Source organism: Heloderma suspectum, chromosome 3, assembly GCF_057233095.1.
Source record: "Heloderma suspectum isolate Gila_16-S chromosome 3, 16-S_ref, whole genome shotgun sequence".
Classification (NCBI taxonomy): domain Eukaryota; kingdom Metazoa; phylum Chordata; class Lepidosauria; order Squamata; family Helodermatidae; genus Heloderma; species Heloderma suspectum.
In genome coordinates this window covers 237,742,594-237,764,005 of record NC_139460.1, presented here as the reverse complement: position 1 = coordinate 237,764,005, position 21,412 = coordinate 237,742,594, and the positions used below count along the sequence as shown (strand labels likewise).

The following is a 21,412-nucleotide window of genomic DNA, read 5'->3' as shown; positions in this document are numbered from 1 at the left end:
GGTTTGACAAAAGTGGGGCCTAACCATTCAGGAAATACAGCCAGTGGCATACACACACACCCATCATTGGTGGCTCATAAGTAACGGAACAAATGGCTGACAAGCAGCTGCATGGCCAGGTGTGGCCTGTTTCCTGGATACCCCATGACCAATCAAGCAGATAAAAGGCCTAGAGGTGGTTCTGAGTGTTACATTTGCATTTGGTAGCTGTTCACTGGAACTCCCAACATGAGGACAAAAGAGGTGTCCATGCGAGTGAAGGAGGCCATCATTAGGTTGAGGAAACAAAATAAACCCATCAGAGAGATAGCAAAAACAGTGGGAGTGGCCAACACAACAGTTTGGAACATCCTGAAAAAGAAGGAATTACCTGGCAAGCTCAGCAACAGCAAAAGGCCTGGAAGACCACAGAAGACAACTAAAGCGGATGACCGCAGAATTCCGCTCATGGTGAAGAGGAACCCTTTCACAACATCTAGCCAGGTCAAGAATGCTCTTGCGGAAGTAGGCATGCCATTGTCAACATCTACAGTCAAGAGACGGCTTTATGAATGTAAATACAGAGGCTTCACAACAATATGCAAACCACTGGTAACGCTCAAGAACCAAAAGGCCAGATTAGCCTTTGCCAGCAAACACCTAAAAAGGCCTGCCTAGTTCTGGAATAAGATTCTTTGGACTGATGAAACCAAGATTAACTTGTACCAGAATGATGGGAAGAGAAAAGTATGGAGAAGGAAAGGAACAGCTCATGATCCAAAGCATACCACATCATCTGTCAAACATGGTGGAGGCAGTGTTATGGCATGGGCATGTATGGCTGCCAATGGAACTGGGTCACTGGTGTTTATGGATGACCTGACTGCTAATAAAAGCAGCAGGATGAATTCTGAAGTGTATAGGGCTATACTTTCTGCTCAGATTCAGCTGAATGCTGCCAAACTGATAGGACGCCGCTTCATATTCCAGATGGATAATGACCCCAAACATACAGCAAAAGCTACCCAAGAGTTTCTCCAGGAAAAGAAGAGGGATGTTCTTCAATGGCCAAGTCAGTCACCTGATCTCAACCCAACAGAGCATGCTTCTCACTTACTGAAGGCGAGACTGAAGGCAGAAAGACCCACAAACAAGCAGCAGCTGAAGGCAGCTGCAGTAAAGGCCTGACAAAGCATCTCGAGGGAGGAAACTCAGCATTGGGTCATGTCCATGGATTCCAGACTTCAGACAGTCATTGACTGCAAAGGATTTTCATCCAGGTATCAAAGGCGATCCTTAAGTTTGAAATGATGTTGGTTTGTTCCATTACTTATGAGCCACCAACGATGGGTGTGTGTGTATGCCACTGGCTGTCCTTCCTGAATGGTTAGTGCCCCACTTTTGTCAAACCCCTTGAATTACAGCTGGAAGTCCTGACTTCGCTCCCATCTGGGTGTGTTTCCTTTCAGCTTCAATGTGGTGGTGTACAGAGGCCAACTGCCAAAACAGTTATCCTTGTTCCAATATTTCTGGCCCTGACTGTATACCAGACCCAACTGAACCAGGCACTTCTCCACCCTCAGTGCACTTGGACCAGGGGTCACAGACTGATGACAACAGTAGAGAGCCGTAAAAAAAAAAAATTAAGCTTCTGTTCAATGGCACTTCCCCACTGACAGCCGAGGGTGGGTGCTGTCTGTCTTGCACCGCGCTGATTTCAGCAGAATGCACACCTGAGCCCGCTTCACACAATTAAACTGAAGAGGGCTTACAATGAATCTGGATGTGATATGCAGCTGACTTACCCCATGGCCCTTTAAGCGGTGAAAGGGCTTTCTCCTCAGCGGGAGGTGCTCCTGAGGGTGTGCGTTCTGGTTCTCCTTCTCCATCCTGTGGGGCTGCATGCGGCTTCCCTTTTTTGTGGTCTCCGTTACCCCACCAGTGCTGGAAATCGGGGCAGTGACGGCAAAAAAAAATTCCAGTGGCATGGCAGCAAAAGGAAAACTGTCCTTGAAATATTTTGCCACTATGCTGCTACATTTCAGCAGCAAAATCAGCAGTGCATCAGCAGGGAGCAGTGGGTTCCAGGGGGAGGGGATTGGGCCTTGGAACCTCTGGAGTTCCCATGCTTTGAATTGAGGGGGCTTTACCCCTTGCATTTGAAAGGATCTTATGTGGGGAACCAGGGCTGGTAGGATGCAATGATGAGCTCAAGTCCCTCCAGCATTATCTCCAGATTGAAGGAAAGCCTGTCTCACTCCCAACCCCAGTCAGCTGAGAGAGCTCACAGGGGTGCCTTACTCTCTGACACCAGAGTTCCATGGCAGCATGAGGCCTCAGCTGGAATTTTTGAGGAAGGGTGGAGGGCAGGACATAATTTGAAGAAAAATTCAAGGATTCTCCTGAGGGTCCATGCCCCTATCTGCAGGGACCCACCACTGCCTTATCCCTCTGGGTCTGCTTTATGTCTAATAATCTATACATCAACCTCCACTTAATTTAAGTAAAAGTGGTGATCAACAGGAAATACAACAAGGAAATACACTGGGCAATGCTCTTTTTTCCAGTGCAAAGCATTATTAATCCATCTGGGAATGATGGGAGTTATAGTCCAACACCTCTGAAGAGCATCGGGTTGGGGAAGGCTGAATTCAAATGTTTTCTCATCTGTTTATGGTCTGAAAAGTAAGAACAGCCCTTTCGCTTATTTCTCCTCCTTGTTCAGCTTGAAACACTGGAACTGTTTATTTACTTACCTTATTTGAAAAGCCATAAATTGCCCTGCTATGCAAGTCACTGAGGGAATTGTTTAAAACATGTACTGTAAGTAAAGATCCATAAATAAAACTTTCTGCAGCCTAACACAACACTTTCATTTTTATCCCTGCTTTTGGACTAATATTCCAGATAACAAATCAAATCAAGGAGTAATTATTCCACTGCGATAACCATAGTAAAAATCGCCAGGAAGGTGGAATGAAGTTGTATTAAACAGTTAATATAAGAGGTCAAAACTATACAGGTAATAATGCAAGTGCAAATCAAAAGAACTAAATTAAATTCTCTGCCCTGAAGACTTTGTATATGACCCAAGCAGGGTCCCCACACTTACACATAAGTCCCACTGGGCTGAGCCTAAAACCCTAAACTCACCATCTTGGATGCAGGATGAATGGAGAACGATGAGATGCAGGATGGAAACCAAGTTCCACTAATCCATGTGGTACTATATGAAATGTTAAGGTACCCAGTTGCCCACATGCTGGGATTTTTCCAGACCTGCCACTTAATGAGACAGTCACTACACATATTTTTCCACAAGCTCCAGCCTAGATCTGTAACCTTTGCACTTACCATTCATGCTTTAGAACAGGGGTGGGCAAAAAGCTGATCTTCAAATATTTGGGACTTCATCTCCCAGCATTCCTGACCATACTGCCAGGGGCTTCTGGGAGTGAAGTCCCAAACATCTGGACATCTGCTTTAGAAGACAAATACTTCGCTCATTTTAAGTCCTCTAAGGACAAAGAGAAAAACAGCAATTATTAACCCAGATGAAGTGCTAAATTTTCTATTTATGAGATAGATAAGCAGCACTTCTCAGAGATTCATGAACCAATTGATGAAGCAAACCCTCCTGTAGTATTTTGCCTTTGTTATGGCCCTGCTCTTTGAGCCCCTAGTCCTTCACCTGTACTGCAACCATCCCTCACTACCATAAATCCAACAACCAACCTCTGTGGGCTTGAACTCAACTTGTAGCCATCCACCTCCAGACCCGGAAGACCCCACACACACTGGAATGCAGCAACAGGATATAGACAGAATGAAAAATTGTGGAACAAATCCAATACTCTTAGGAAGATAGGACGTTGCCTTATCCTGAATCAAACAATTGTTCCATCTAGCCCAGTATGGTCAACACTGACTGGCAGCAACCTTCCAAGGTTTCAGGCAGGAGTTTTTCCTGCCCTAGCTGGAGATTGAACCTGGGGACCTTCTGAATGCAAAACAAATCCTCGGCAAGGGTGCAGTGCTCTGGGGTCGCGCCGAGGCTTCGATCCTGCACTTTTATTGGAGCCAGCTCCCAGCCGGGTCACAGTCTGCTGCAGCGGGGCAGATGCGGCGAGAGGAGGAGGGAGTGCGGGTGACTGGCGGCCGCCTCTCGCCTACCACGCAGAGCCGGCCAGACAAAGGGGGCAAGACAGGGAGCCGGAGGGAGTTCTGCAGCCTCCTCTCGGTGCCCCCTATTCTCCTCCTTGGCTCTCAGCTTCTCCGCCTTTCACCCCCTGAGCAGCCGCCACGCCTCGCAAGTCGGCCATCCCCGGCCATCCCCTCAGCTTCCTGACCCTTTCCCCACCCTGCTGCCCATCCCCGCTCCATGCCTGCAGCACCGGCCACCTGTTCAGGGCTGCTGCTGGCCACAGCAGGAGCAGGGGGGTGCAGGGGGGGTGCCGCCGCTGCCATTGTCTGTGCTCGTGCGTATGCGTGGGGTTTGTTGTGTGTGGGAGAGGGATTCCAGTGGGCTTGATGTGCAGACGTTAGCAGGGGATTGTGTTTTAGCACCATGCAGTGAAAAGCTTTCACCTGCTGTTTGTTTGCACATCAAGTTTGTCCTTCGAGGCAGAGCAGGGGGCCTGGGGTTGGACCCAACCCCTCTGGTTCACAGTAGGATCCTAGGCTTGTTTATTTGTAAGTAAGTCCCAAGGTGTTCAATGGAGTTGATGTTGGAAGGACTAGGGCCATGAGCCACTTAACCTGAACTTGACGGGTTAATATGAGTACAGTGGGAGGGAATGAGAGCCCTCTTCTGCCTTTTCCTTCCCTCCTCCCTCTACTTTCCTATCTTCTTCCTTCTTCCTCCGGCAAGAGATGTTGACCTCAGCCAGCTTACCTTGAGATGTAAGTTTGTTATATCTCCAGTAAAAGTCTGTTCCTAACCCACCACTTGAGTGCATTTTGTCTACATCCATGGCTACTGACAGGGGACTGATTCAGACTTCAGTTTACTCCCCTAGTGAGTGTAGTTATGCTTGTAGCCTCATAGGGCAATCCTACTTGTCTATTCAGAAGTAAGTACCATTATGTTCAGTGGGATTTATTCCCAAATAACTGTGTATAGGATTACAGCCTTAAAGGACTTGTGGGTCACCATGGACTAAGTTCCATTTATTTTAATGGGGCATTCCTTCACACCTGGTTGCAATGGCTCTTCATGATAATAATAATAATAAATATACTATGATTATATTATTTTTACATGCTTCTTGAATTAAAAAGGACTAACCTTTTTAGTCCACACTGGAGGAATTCAAGATGAAGCTGGACAGCTTTGACTTGGATTCCTGCAATGAGCAGGGGGTTGGACTCGATGGTCTTATAGGCCCCTTCCAACCCTAATATTCTACGATTCTATTATTAACCAAATAATATTTTCTAGCAAGTTGCTGGACATGACTGTGAGTGTGTGTGTGTGCCCGCGCGCGCGTTTTCTTTTCAAACTGACCTTTTAATAATTCTGAATTAGGGTGACCAGATGCTCCAAACAAAGTGACTGAAAGCTCACTTGTATTGTATAATCTTACAAGGTTGTATAATTTTAGAAGGGGCGTGGCTGTGAGGGGATGTGGCTGTACCCTGCACTTTTGAATTTGCCACTACGCTACTAGTCCTCTGCCACGGAGATATAACCCCTCCCTTCACTGTGTCTTATCAAGAATGACTAGAAATCGATTTCAAAATTCCTGGATTCCAGCATGAAAGGTTTATAAGCCCCCAAAAGCACATGGTGCCAGTGATTTTTCCAGCCCTGCTCAAGCACTTCACAGGACACCACACAACACTTTGTGATCGTTTTCTAAGCACAGTGCATCGTACGGGGAACTTGCACAGCACAGTGACTGCACACAGCTCAGGGCAACAAAGTATCAGGCCCGCTGAATCCATGATACTAAACGGCTGTACCACACTGACTCCCACAAACTTGCTGCTAGCAACCAGCTGCAAAATGGAGCCTGGACTGAATCTGTTATTAATTGGATCTGATGGCCAGGAAATGTTCTGCAAAATACACTGATGCAGGGTGGCTGATGCCAGTGTAAGTTTTTCCCTTTTTGTAAAATACGCTGCTTATTCCTTTTCTCTGGCACTCATTATCATCACATTCATTTCATCTGCTTGTCTTCCCCCCTCGACTCTGAAGTGTTGCAGAGGCTCTGCAATACATATATAAGCTGGTCATCTCGCTCGCTGTATCACACTGCAGTGAAATAAAGGTGAAAAGCTTAGTGTCATACTGGAGAACGCAAGTAATTGCCATTTACGGAGGTCTGGGATGAGCAAGGCAAATGCCACAGATAAATGAAACCAAACAAAGATATTGATGTTCCTGGATATATTACTTCATAGCTTGTAAAGTGGCACCAGCAGATGCACAGTAGATGGGTAGCGACAATGCAAAAAAGCATGAAGCAGGGACTACAAACAGAAATTACAAGAGAATTGGCTTAACCGCCAGCTTCCTGAACGATCAAACACGCCGTACTTGAGGAAAAACCTGCAGTAATCAATTTACATAAAGCATATTGACTATGCTACTGAATAGCAAAAGAAAAGGTACAAGCCAAAAGACCACAAAATAAATAGGCACCAGAATCACAAGGAGCAATGTGCTCCACTCTTTGATAAAGCACTGAAATGCAGCACTTCAGTATTAAAAATGTTGCAATATTTATTTAGCCTGCAAGGACTACAGGATCTCTGAAACAAGGAGACAGAAGACGGATACAAAGGGGACACTGTTAAGATGCAGTTGCAGCCAGCAAAACCGACAGGAATGGAACTTTTACGCAGAATGCCACCAAAGCATCTAACGCCAGAGCTGGAACAAAATATTTCCAATTCCTAAGCACTTCCATCAAGTATTTAGGCAACAGGCCTGTGCAGGAATAAAACAATAATAAAACAAAGTTTCAATGAGATGCTTTCGATTCAAGTCCACCCTGAAATTAAGCAGAGCAACTTAACTTCTAGGTAGGTAAGAAAACTTCAGAAGATTAAGATTTGGTCAACGAAGGAGGGGAAAAGGACTTGCGTAGATAAGAGTACCAGAATTATTACAGAGACAGCACTGAAAAAAAAGTCTGAAGCAGATGACCCCAAGATAGCAATATATTTATTTTCAAATGGCTCAATACCAATCACCCCTTACTAGCGGACATTTTATACTGCAGTAAAACCTTCATATGTTCTTCACCTACCATTCATTATATACAACCACCCCATGATATATTTCCCATGCCAAATAACCAGACAGGGAATTTGAGATATGTTGCATTATTCATTTTACACAAGAGTAGACTGGATAACTGAATGACTAAAAACTTAATTACACACAAATAAGTTTATCTCCATTATTTGTGTAACCTCCAAAGACATTCTAACATTCTTTAGTCATGTTTCTCTGTGTAGATTCATCCACACATGCACAATACTAAATGCTTTGGGCTTTTGTATGCCTGGTGCTGTGTACCATATATACTGGTGCACACCCAGAGTGGCCCTTTCAGTATACAGATGTCACACTACTTGAAATGTAGTCCTGCAGCTGCTTTGGGGTGATGTGGTAGCCACTCTAAACTTTGCTGTGCTGCAATGGGTTCATTGAAGAACAGAAATAGATTTATGGCACTGACACCACAGTCTTTCTACAGACACCTATATAGAGATGGCTTTTCTCCCAAATGAAAAGACTCTTCATGAACATTAAAAAATACGTTTGCATAGGCAACTTCCTAGCATGCAGCACTACCTGCAAACTGGGAAGGGCAAGTCCAAAACAGAATACAGACTAACCAAGGGTTTTAAGTAGGCAAACACATCTGTGGATTACAAACCCTTCATCTACATTCATGCACCTGAAGCTAGAAAGAACGTCACAGTTCATGGCAAGCTCAAAGTGACCAACAAGTAATATAACAACCATGAATTCTAGAGTCCATAGACAAACCCTGATGTGAAACTGTGTTGGGTTACCATCTTAGAAAACCCCCAAGGTATTCCTGATTGATCAAGCAAACCCAAGGAAATCAATCTTGTTATGAGCAAGATTTCACACATTTTAGCTAGGCTCAGTCATCAACCATTGTTATCTAGTAGACAAGCAAAGCTTTGCTTCTTCAATTCTTGCTCCACAGAAACAAAATAAGTTCATTCCTTTGTACCCAGTGATTGCCCTATAATGGTTTTTCCAGGGAGGAGCATTGTATGAAGTCTGTGTGTTTGTAGCAAACCCTCCGCCCGACCCACAACACCAATGCAGAGTCCCTACCACAAGATGCAGCCTGGTGCCATATTTTTTAAAAGGCAGTGCCTGCCTCCCTGTGTTTCCAGTAGCTTTACAAAAACATTTTCACTCCAGTGGCAGAGTATACTAGAAGCTTTTCTTGCTCCCTGCCAGAATTTAACTTCTGGACATCACAGCTGACTTGGAAACTATGGACCAAATTATGAAATTTCTTCCGCTAAAGAAACCTCTGGTTTCTTCTATGCTCTTTGGCCTTTCAGCAACAACAAAATAACTCTGGATAAATCATCCTTTAATGGGTATTCCATCTGGTATTTAAGTTATTAACTAAATTTAAATACATTTACATATTACAAAACCTCAATGCAGATGCAAGACTTTTTGATCCTCCTTAAGGAAAATATCAGTTTCTCTAAAGTGTCAAATCGTTTATCATTTTTAACTGCTGTGTCTGAAACAGACCAGAGAGGGAATCTTTACGTTCCTTTTTCTGAAGTTTAGCACAAGGAAGATGGAGACAGTGCACCGATGGGGTCTTCAAAGCATCAACACTCAGGGTTCTACTTGTTATCAAGCCAGTATGGTGTAGTGGCAAGAGTGTTGGACTAGGAGCTGGGAGATCCGGGTTCTAGTCCCCACTCGGCCATGGAAGCTCACTGGGTGACTTTGGGCCAGTCACAGACTCTCAGCCCAACCCACCTCACAGGGTTGTTGTTGTGAGGATAAAATGGAGAGGAGGAGGATAATGTAAGCCACCTTGGGTTCCTTGCAAGAGGAAAAAAGGCGGGGTATAAATGCAATAAATAAATAAAATCAGCACCAACAATTAATCATCCTTTACGGACTTAGTTGACTGTAACTGAGATTAAAACTTGCGGCCCTTCCTTTAACAGGCTGAAACATTTCATACCTGGCTTCAACAAAATGTTGAAAATTCAAGATTTTAACTGGATTTCAAAACAATGTGTAGAAAAAAAAACAGCTATCATCCCATCCATCTCCACTCTGACATAAGAAGATGGCCTATTTGAGTAGTCAGGGATCCACCTTTAGTAATATTTGAATCTCAGAATGGAAACCTGATCCTAAATGTTTGCTTTTCAATACTAGGCCAAGATATGCGATCATCCAAGACTCATCTGAGAACACATTCAAAAGCAATCCAGAGTTGGGAATGACACAGCCGATTTGCTCCTTCATTACACTGAAGGAATTCAAGGGATTAATATTCCTCTTAAAAGCAGAGACGATGAATTATAGTCTCCAACCTGAAAGACTTCAAGCTGCTAAGAGGGCACTCACTCAATAGGAATATTGCCAAATATATGTCCATGCAGCGCTAATTTTTGAAATTTTAACTGCATGCACAACACACTTTAGCATGTGTATAGTTGATTTGATTTAGCTTTCTCCGATGTTCCTCTTCAGTCTCCTGAAGAGGTAATTTTTCCTCCCGTCTAAAGCATAACTGCTTAATTGGCAAGTTTACAAAATATAATTACATTGCATACAAGTGACAATACTGCTTATGGGAATATCACAGTTCAGGCATTCTGTTTTACTTTGTGCTTTATCTTTACTAAAAAAAATCTATATGAAAGAAATGCTTGCTTTTACTGATACAACATGTCATTCTCTTGTTTTCCAAATCATCCTGGCCTAATAACCTGACGCTGAAGAAAACAATTTAGCATCGAGCCAACTTACATGTTACACTAATTGTGTAGTGTGTACCTAAGACCTTAAAAAAAAACTTTAGTGTACGTGCACATGGCCCTAATTCAGACTGGGACCACTGCGCTCTGGGAGGGGAGGGTTAAATCTCCCCGCGTGCACACACACACTTCTTTAAAAAGGGGGGGGGACTACATTAGCATCAATGCAGGGGGGCGGGGATTAGGGAAAATAGCGGGAGGGGGATTTAACCCTCCCCTCCTGGAGCATGGCAGTCCCAATCTGAAGTGGACTTTGTGCTCTTACACCGGAACGAAAAAAGAAATCAAGCCTTAGCTACATGCCACTGAATTAATTCATGTAATGCGGAGTTTGGATCTTAGTTGCTCACAGCCAGGGGTACTAGAATGGTCAGAAGATGATGTCATCTTAAAAAATATAGTCTTGGCCACTGGCACGTGGCTTATCAGTCAGACAGGAAGCAGGTTCCTCCTTCTCTTCCTCCTCCTCCTCCCATATGTGCTGCTGTTTGTAAGACCTGGCCATCACCTCCTCTTACTCCCTTAGTTGTTTCTTCATTCCTTTCCACACTTTCAGCGAAGTATGGTTGATCTTAACCAAGGTTTGAAGGTGTTTGCTTTAGTATACCACGGTTAATACTAACAGCAGTTGTTCAGATTCAGACAGAACACGAAACTGCAACTAGCAAAACGAACAAAAAACCAAAGCAACAGCTTCCAAGCCCCTCCTCATGGCCATGTCAAAGGAAGGTGAAGCATATAATTCCATAGCTTATTCTTACACCAGAATGTTACACTTCATACAATTTTTTGCCTACACTCACAATGCGTTATGGACCTTCTAGTCCTACCGTTCTGTAACAAAATCTAATTGGAGAATAAAGTTTTTCTTATTTTGAGTTGAGTCTTTCAATGAAACAATTACATTCTCTAACTGGATGTTACCGGGGGTGGGTAGGGTCCCTCTGAAGGTTAAAATATGAAGGTTAAAATATGAAACCCAGAAGGTTAAAAAAAAGCTTCTTGCTGTCATGTTGAAAATATACAAAGGTTAGAGAAGTGGTGCATTTGTTTTTATAGTGTTTTATTGTATATTTGCCTATTTGTATTCATGTGTATTTTTTTTTATCCTACACGCCGCCTTGAGAGGTTTTTACCCTTAAAGGTGGCCTAAAAGTAATTTTAAATAAAAAATAAAACAACATTTACAAGAATTAAGTAGAGTAAGTTTTGCTAATATGATACTTAACATTTTATCACACTTCACAGTTCACCGTGGTTCAGGTCTCATCTAGTTCTAATCCTAATAACCTTGTAAAGCACCTTTCTCCAACCTGATGTTTCTCATCATCCTCAGCCAGTACAGCAACTACAGTCCATCACATCTGGAAAGCACAGGTTGGAGATGGCTGCTGTAAGTATTATTAAAAAAAGGTAAAGGTGTCCCCAACCAGTCGTGTCCGACTCTAGGGTGCGGTGCTCATCCCCGTTTCTAAGCCGAAGAGCCAGCGCTGTCCGAAGACGCTTCCGTGGTCGTGTGGCCGGCATGACTGAACACCGAGGTGCACGGAACACTGTTACCTTTCCCGCCGAGGCGGTACCTATTTATCTACTTGCAATTTCTTGCTTTCGAACTGCTAGGTTGGCAGTAGCTGGGACTGAAGACGGGAGCTCACTCCGTCACGCGGCACTCGGGTCTCGAACTGCTGACCTGCCGACCTTCCAGTCTGCAGTTCAGCGTCTTAACCACTAAGCCACTGCAGCCCCGACCGTAAGTATTATTACCCCCCTCCTTATTGCGCAGGGGGGGGGGGGAGATTTTGCATAAGACTAGGTAAACAGGGAATTCCTGATTCATAGCTCAGTCTTAGTCACTACACCAGTTCTCAAATATATGTTCTGAAAAGTACAAACAAAAGGCAACTATGAAAGCTTCCTAGAAGAACATGCAGTAGTTCTGACAAAAGCACTGCTGATTTCAGCGAATTTTATTTATTTATTTCTGTATTTATTTATTCAATTTATAACCTGCCTATGTACAAATACTCCAGGCAGCGTACAAAGTTAAAAACAACTTAACAAAAATCCAACAATAAAAACAACACAGCATAAAAACAGTATGCAACAGTCAACAAAAAGAAACGAGAGTTCAAAAAAAGGGAAAGCCTGCTGGAATAATAGAGTCTTAAATTCCTGCTTAAAAACCTTCAGCAAGGTCAGCAAGTGCATTTCAACTGGCAAGTCATTCCACAACTGAGGGGCAGCAAAGGAAAAGGTCCTCTTGCGTATGGCTGCCAATCTCACATTAGGCAACTGCAGCAGATAGCCCTCAGAGGACCTTAGGTGGCAGACTGGGATGTAGGGGAGAAGTTGCTCCCTAAGGCACCTTGGACCTAGACCATGTAAGGCTTTAAAGGTAAGAACCAGCACTTTATATTTTGCTCAGCAAAGCTGTGTCAGTTCTCAGAATAATATGCTCAATTCCTACAAATGCAGAATTCAATCCAATTTTAAATTTAACTGCAAATATGAAACTCTTTTTTTCAAACTGAATTTCAAACAAGCTCAGTTTTTTAAAGAAACACAGCAACTCATGTGCAAACATACTTTAGGGTTTTGCTATGGTAGAACACCATTCTATTATAGTTAAGTGACCTCAATTTTAAACTTGTGTTTTCAATCATGTGTAGTGTTTTCACAAGATTACCCTTGGCGCTAGAGACTTTCCAAATTGGATGACAACTCAAAAACACTGCTTATTTTAAAGTTTAAATTACACAGCACTGAATTTATTCACACAACCACCATCCAAGAAAATACAGATTTCCTATAATTTGCGCCATTCTTTTTCTATCACCTTTTCAAATAACTGCAAGCAAGCTTTGCTTTGACACTTTATACTTGACTGGCATGTCATCCAAAATACAGAGCATGATCTCTACTATTTTCTTTACTGGTATGTGTCCACAGTGGAATGTAGTCGATGTTGATTCTTTAGAGAGTGGACTGCTCCCACAGTTTTAAGAGATCAAAATTTCAGCAAACAGAGAGAAGTTAAGATATGGTGAATTTGCAAACTCCCTCGCCTAGCTTGTTTCTGCCGATCTCTCACTAAAATGAACTTGTTTTAGAAACAGACTATACCTACAAATTCCAAATAATAGGCCAGTATTTTAAAAACAAGGGTGTAGGGACACATATCTATTTTAATGGCAAAAGCTTTTCTCATCAGTATCCAGAATGGATTTTTGAGTAGAGGCGAGTAATGGTGATCTGTACGGAGCAAAACTAAAAACGTCTTCAGATATTTTACTAAGTGTATTGTCATCCAAGTTAAACCAAGACAAGAGTCCAATGCTAACACGGCACCTTTTTCAGAAAGAAGATTCTCAACCATAAACACATCGGTCACAATCCACAGAGGTAAAAATGGGTAGCTCTGCACACAACAGTTTTCAAAATATTCTTGCAGCCACAGCCCACATCTGAAGCTGTTGTTATTTGGAGGAGGGGGGGAATCAGAGGCCCTGCTCCATGTCCCTCAACACAGGCTGGGGCTTATTTAGTAGCAGGTTATCAGTACACATTACTACAAGTCTCATTAGAACACACTTCTTCATAAAGAGTAGGTCTCCGCTTGACATACTCCCTTGCTACGCTATGCTCTGGGGGTCTACTTAAGTAATAATTGGCATGCGTTGCTGCAAGTAAATCGCAATTGATTGTTTGACAGCACTACAGATGTAGAACACATACTGGAGCAACTGGGATGTTCTATATTTCCAGATAAAAAGCTGCACCAACAGTTATTTAAACCTGACTTGTACAACTACAACAACACACAAGAGATGTACTTTTTGAAAAATGTGCCTGTGCTTTTTTTTTTTTTTAGAAAAACCTTCAGAGTATTAGAATAGGGAGAGGAAACTCTTGTCAGTTCCAAGAAAACATTTGCCTTCCCTGTGCCTGCCTCCTCAGGAATCTTTACCAAAAACACGTGCTCATTATTACATCAGGTTGAAATCTGCATGGCATTTTCAGGAGTGACCTATAAAGCAGGATATGAGACCTCTACCGTCACGGCTTATTCATCTTTCCTGATAAACCCATATGAATCTGCAGTTCCAAGTTCCACACATGGTTTCTTCTCTCTGGAATCATTCCAGAAGCACTCCTATGAAGAAGAAGGCATTGCATCTGAACAGAAAGGGTTTCTCTGTTGGCTCATCACACAGAGATCTTTCCTCCCACCCAGCCCTCTGCTGGAGCTCCATGCAGATATAAAATGTTTAAAATCAAAGTTCTGCCAACAATAAAATATTGAAGTCAAGGAAGCCTTAATCCAAATAAAGCTATCCATTTAATTTAATTATGAATATATACAAGCAACTTCCCTATGGGTTACTTCTATTTCAGTATCCATAAACCTTTTACTATGTAGGAGTTATTTATTGCACTTATATCATGCCTCTGATCTATCATACATATGGTTCTCAGGAAATCTCCCATCTAGGCATGGGCAAGCCCCAGAACCTGCTTAACTTCCACAAGACTGCTGAATCAAGACTGAGGACCACCACGTTTCAGCCCTGGAACATGTCAAGCAAAGTGAATAAAGAAAAGGTTGCCTCTAGGCATGCATAGGGTGTATTTTCCTCACCACTAAGAACCACTCTTAGATGTCTGGAATGAACGAAAAGGCCTTTTTTTGGTCAGTGGTGTAATTTCCACATTGGTTTGAGCCCCAGCACTGCTCCTTCCCTAGAAATTAAAGGCTGCCTGAGGGCAACAGTCAAGCACCACGTTAATCAGTGAGGGCTTCAGTTAGGATGCAATCCTAACTAGATAGGCGACCGCCTATCCAAAGCAATGCAGGAGAGGCACAGGGGGATCGTTCACTCCGTGCCTCTCCTGTCTTGCTGTTTTTTGCTAGACAGCCGTTTAGACCTGACCGGGAGAGGAAGCTGCTGTATGACACATTGGATGTGTTGTACGCGCAGCTCCGCTCTCCATGCTCCAGAACGCCCCCCAGAACACCCCCTTTCAGTCACTCCATGCTCCTCTTATGAGCGCGGAGGATGGGGCTTCTCCGTGCTGCCTCCATGGCAGCGCGGGTGACAGGAGAGGTCAGCTTTCCAGGAACCAACCTTGGAGAGCAGGCTCCAAGGTCGGTTCCCAGAAAAGAGCATATCCTATGGCTCTCCAGGCTGTGTCTAGCAGTCATAGGATTGCTCCCTTAGAAAGGTAAGCCGAAGGTGTACACAAGTACTTGCCTGGTTATCTATGATACAGGAATTTCCTTCAGGTGATCAAGCAGGGGAAAATTCACAGAAGCTTGTTTTATTTTTGCTTTTCCCTTCTGGACCACAAATGATTAACATAGGTATGAGTGACAATAAGAGGCAAAACCACTGTGGACTTGTAATGTTTGTTAATTTATTTGCAAGGCTGAGCCTCTCATGAGGGGTGAGCAATCAGTGACCCTCCAGATGTTGATATCAGCTCCCACCATCCCTGACCACTGGCCATGTGCCTGGGGCAGATGGAAGTTGGGAGTCCAACATCTGGAGGGCCACCCCTGCCCCAATCTATGGAAAGCAAAAGTAATCAGAAGATTCTTCTTCCATTACAAAGTTATATATTTTAACCACAACAAAACTTTCCAGCAACATCCTGTTCTATTTTCACCCTTCTTTCACATGTCATGCAATGGAGACTTGCTAGAATGTGGCCTGATCCAGCTAAAATTTGCAATGGTTTTCAGAGGCTCGTGCAGCACAACCCTGTCCATATTTACTCAGAGGTCTCACTGTGGCCAATGGGGCTTTTCCCACAAAAGTGTGGGACTGCAGCCCAGGCAGTCATAACTACAGTGTCGAACTGCAGCCTTAGTCATAACTAAACTTGAGGGAGACTGGAGCATGTATACTTAGGATCAGGGTTGCAGAGCAATTTCTGTCTATACTAGTGATGGCGAGATTGCTGGATAGACATTTGTTGATGACATAATCTTGTCTTTCACAATCCATCAAGCACATCTAATTCAGAATTTGCAATTTTTTTCAAAGTAATGAAGATGTTCTCTCAACAGCATGAACTTCCAAAGTATTCTCTGTACATCTCCTAGCCTGACAGAAAATTTGTCTTCACCAACCCTAGCCTGAATAATGCCTATCTGTAGCCTTCATCTAGGACACAGCACATTTAGGCCGATGCTTTTTAACAATAAGATGATTAGTGCTGGAACCCAGACAAGCTCACATACATTACGTTGACACATCCTCTCTACTGAAATGACAACGTTAAAAATGAAAGCAAGTGGCACCATTCTACTATTACAACAAACTCTTCTTAATTTTTTTCCCATTTAGGAAACGTACAAGGGCAAAGGGTACCACTTTGCTTTCAAAAGTGATTCCTGACAGAGTGACTTGGTATTAACTGACATTCTGTAACGGGAGTTCCACAAAAAGTCACTCTGCAAGAGTTATCCAGTTAAATTGAACCTTAAGAGACGCACACTATTAAAAAAAAATCCTGGCTTTCAAAGACTTGTTCTATACTGGTAAGCTACAAAGCCATCTTTTTAAAATAAACAGATAAAAGAATGAATGGCATTCAATTTGCACTACAGGGTTTGACACTCTAAGAGCAGCATCAGCTTATGGTGGTAGATGAATTTACCACATTTACACCACTGTTCCCTATGGGGAACACAAAGTGTGAAGGGAAAACACAAAATAGCATGCAAAAGCAGAACTGCCACATGTACCTAAGTATGTACAAAACATGTGGCAGAGAGCTGGAGGCAATTGTGATTCCCAAACATGCAACCACCACACTTCCTCTAGCATTTATTGGAATGAGTGTTTCTCCTTCCCGTGGGAAGGAATAGATCTGTGCTCATAAAAAGTGAATACATTCAAATCCTATGAGGTTTACTCAGACATAAGTCCCACTGTGTTCAACGAGGCTTAATCGTTAGTGTGTTTAGGACTGTCACCTAATGCTGTGAACCTAAACACACTTGTACCTGGAAAGAAGCTCAACAAAAATCAGTGACTCCGTTTATTATTTCTCAGCATGTCACTGTTTTACATCCTTTAATGGGAAGAAAACATTTCTATATTTGGAATAAAAATTTAACTTCAGCATTATTTTAGAGGTTTAAAAGTGCCACTGCTAAAAATTTGAGACACCCCTTTGGCCAACATATATGAACGTATTTTATAATGGATTTACACCGTCATCTTTATTTGATAGATAATGTATAGATGGATTCCTTGGTGGGAAGCTGAAACCGGACTAACCTGTAAGAAATACTAAAAATCATGGAACGTTGTATCATTTCTCCACTTGTGATACACTAGGATTAGAACCGCATGGGAAGGAAGTGGGCAGGGGGTGCCAGTGGATGTATGGCCCTGCCTTGTGGCAGGGGATTGGGCGATATATTGCCTATTGGTTCCTTGCAACTCAGAATACAATGAAGAACAAAACACAAGACCAAAAAAGGCACCATAACTAGGGCTGAACTCCCAACTCCTCGCATGCAAGGAATCAAAAACAAAAATCAGACCAGAACCTTTATTTGCCTGAACCAGAACAGTATCTGGCCCGTGATCTGAACATCTTTATTGAACACAAAGCAGAACAGAGCCAGTGGGATGAGAGGTGGGAAGAGAGAATATGGTTGTTGTTTCAGAGAAGAAGTGATGCGAGAATAAATTCACTGAACCTGTCCAGAGTAACTAATTTGCCAATCGAGATAAATCAGTATCTGAATTCTCATACTTGTTTGCATTTATCCAGGATTCTGTGTTCCAGTCTCTTCTCTTCAAGGACTAAAAAGCAACAGGCAGGACTTAGGCTTTTTGCTTTAAGGCTGCAATTTAGGGTAGGCAGACAACAGAAATGAACTGGTCAAGGGATGGCTAAAGGACAACATTTGAGTGCATCCTCTCAAAGACAGTCCATCTGTGGCAGTTAAGTTGTCGCTGAAATCTTTTCTTTCTAACATTTGACCTCGGGGTCACCATCTACACAGCTGCTTATTAAAGAGAGAGTTCCCTTACAGGTCGCCCGCATGTATTTATTTCTTAAAAGGTATGTATATTAATATCCCACCACATCACCCCAAATAATGTCAGGGAAGCTTACAACAACAAAAGAATCCCTCAAAATATCCATACAGTAATTAACACAGAATACCAGTTAAAACTTCTGACCTTATGGTCGCTAGGCCTCCAGGAAGCACTACTGAATGAATTTCCTAGCACCTAAGATCCAACGCAGCTAGATGTAAGAAATCAGAGAGCAATCTAGCAGTGTGAAGAAGGGCAATGCAGGACTGAGGAAGATAGTGGGGTTTTTTTTAAATACACATACAAAATCAGTTCTTTTCTTTTTTTTTAGGTTGCAATCCTAAATACACTTACTAGACAGCAACCCTATTAGACACAGTGGGATTTACTTTGAGGTAAGCATGCATAGGATTTGACTGTTATTTAAAGTTTTGGCTTAAATACTGTATCACATCTTTGATTCCAAAATCAAAGAATAATCCAGGATCAAAACTTTGCAAACCAACCTCATAATATAAATATTTACATTATTTTGTCACATGAACCAAGTCAGTCATACTAAGCTACTTACCATGACTTTACTAGTCTGAACAATTTCAGTCAAAAGTAAACCTGAACCAACCAACCCCCCAAAAAGTTTTCTTTAGAATCATATGATTTACTTATTTTTCCTCTTCTTTTTAATTACCCCTTAAGAATAATTTATTTTAACTGCTGTGTTCCTTATACAATCCTTAGAGTGAAGGCTTGACATCACACATCATGACATAATTAACTAATCTGTATTAACTGTAGTAATGTGTACTTTTCCTTAGTGAGATGTTGAACAAATACTATTTTGGACTTCTCCGTTAATAAGAGAATGCCCACAACTTCTTCAACTCAGTTAAATTAAAAAAAAAAAAAGTTTGGCAATTCAGTGAAGGCCCACTGAAGAAAACGTGTGCATTTACACCATGCCTTAAGTGCAGATTATAGCCTATTTGAACTACAGACTATGCTACAGATTATGTCTGTTAGTGAATTCACTCTATCAACCCCACCTTGGAAAAGTTGCTGTATTTGTAGTATCACAAGATTTAAAAATCACATCCACAAACTGAAAAAAATAGCACTTTTGCAATTGGTTGTATAATTGAAATGCCTGGGCTACAGTTCTGAAGCACTTCATACTATTCTGAACACACACTTATAATGCAATTGTCCTTGGTATGGCTTATTAAGAAGGGCTGGAGTAGCTTTACACCATCATCTCCCAATTCTAGAAAAACCAAAACCACTAGTTGTTCCTCCCCACACAACTTTTATTGTTCACTCATACAAACATGCCATGGATGCAATCAAGACCTGCTGGAATCCATGGAAGCTTGTATCCAATCGACTGACATTCCCATATCACCAGTGTCAATGGGGAAAATTTGACTGGTTCTAACAATGTGGGATATCACAACGATGGTTTCCCCAAAATTTATCAACACCACCAATTAAAGCGCAATCTTATGCATGTTTAGACAAAAAAAAGAGTCTTACAACTCCAATGCTGAGAGCTGTAGGACTTTTTCTTGTCTAAACATGCATAGGATTGTGACCTTAATCTCTTTCCTGCTTCCCAAGCAATGATAAAAACATCAAGGCCAATCAACTGAACCTCACATCTCTTTTTAACTTGTTTCTCAGCAATTAAGAAAATATTATCAAACTATATATAGCATTCTTCCACCTACTTACAGAAGTTAACTGTTGCTTTCTTTTGTTTCCCCATGTTACACTTGATCAAGAGTGCATGACTACAATGTTTTCATTAGCGTTCTGCAAGTCTATTGGTTGCAATCAACTCTGAGCATAACTTAAGCATATTTAAAAAGTAGTTAGTCTTTTTAAAAATTACTCTTTTGTTGTGTTTCCACTAATATACATCACAAGGTAACAGTATCAGTTTAAATATTTGGCCATACACAAAATCTAGATTTTGTTTAAAAAAAAACAAATTTCCTGAAAGCAAAGAGAAGCTTTTATAGAAACCTGCCAACTTAAGTTTGGATCAAAGAACACTCTCTTTATGGATGAATTACACTGAGCAATAAGCTTCAATCAACACAATTACACTGATACTCATTGAAAAGTGATAACAGGTTTTTAATGTTTCTTTTTTTTAAGATCTCGGGAGTTATAATCTCCATGAAAAACAACAAAGCCCTACAATATCCAATTCCACAAGAACTATACAAGAGACCTGATTTCCTTTCAAAGGTATATATTGATGCAATGTAAAAGCACACGCACACACAAAGTGGTGGTGTAACACCTTGGTGGTGTAACATTTGTTTGAATTATATGGAAAGGAGACGGTTTCATGCAAAAGAGGTGGACAGGAGGACAGGAAAACTTCAGACTTCCAAGTTAAGGGGTCAGATGTAAGTGTTCCTTCTGTCACTGAAAACGCCTCCCCTGACAAACATCAGAGTGATACACAGAGAAATCCTGTGTCCAGAGGAGTTGCTAAGGAGCTGGTTTACTCATTGATGTTTCTCTGTGCAGATGGCAACACCTTTCCAAAACGCTCGGCCATTTCATTCTTGAAACGCAGCACTTCAATTTTCCATTTCAAAAGGATGTTTGTTTCTCTCCGTGCGTTCCAAGGGGAGGGGGGGGAGAGGGCGAAGGAGAGGAGGGAATAAGATCGTTACAAGTATAAAGTGCCCGAACAATCCAGATCGGGTGGTCCCCCCATCCCCCCCCCACCCACACAGCAGTCGCGATGAACAATATATGACGCAAGTCTCTGATCTGGCCAGCTCGGGAATGGGGCGGGGGGGACGAAATAGGAAGAACAAAACAAAATCGCCCTCCAGACCGGTAGAGTTGCGTAGCTTTGGGGCGGCAAAGAACGCCGCTTTTCGGGCAGGGGAGTAAACCAAAAGCAGACCGAGAGCCCACTTTGTAAACGTCGCAATGAAATGGAGCAAACACTCTTCCCCAGGACAGACAAGGCGTTTCGAATTTCTGCTCAGTAATAGCCCGTCGTCCTCCACAGACGGTGGTGCCTTTATAAGCAATGCCCCCCTTCACCCCCTCCCCAGGTCCCCAAAGTGCCTCCGAGACCCATCCGGATTTCCCTACCGTTGCTCATTTCCACCGCCACCGGGGTTTCGTTGTGTGTTTTTCTCGCTCACCCTCTTTTTGCAACTGTTTGTTTTTCAGGGCTCTGGCGCAGATCGCTTTCGCTTTGCCCATAAAAATAAATAAAGCGCCTTGCGCACCAATGCCCTTCCCCAGCCCCGCCGCAGAGCCAAAGTACTTTGCAAAAAGCAGGAAGGAGCGAGAGAAAGAAACGAGGGCCCAGACGGATC

The 21,412-nt window shown here is 42.5% G+C and overlaps 1 protein-coding gene across 12 annotated transcripts in view; it reads right to left on the bottom strand.

Annotated features, from left to right (window-relative positions):
* The window catches only part of CTBP2 (C-terminal binding protein 2), a 289,621-nt gene that overhangs the window by 266,432 nt on the left and 1,777 nt on the right, over nt 1–21,412 (bottom strand). For 8 of the 12 annotated variants that reach the window (XM_084841493.1, XM_084841494.1, XM_084841489.1 and 5 more), the window contains exon 1: nt 21,183–21,261. The exons of the other annotated variants lie outside the window; for them this stretch is intronic. Coding sequence is in view for 1 of the 8 variants with exons in the window: in XM_084841490.1 (XP_084697616.1) it covers nt 21,183–21,192 (10 nt within the window). In the remaining 7 variants the exon portion in view is untranslated. Of the gene's footprint in view, nt 1–21,182; nt 21,262–21,412 lie in introns of those variants that run through there. 12 annotated transcript variants of the gene reach the window in all.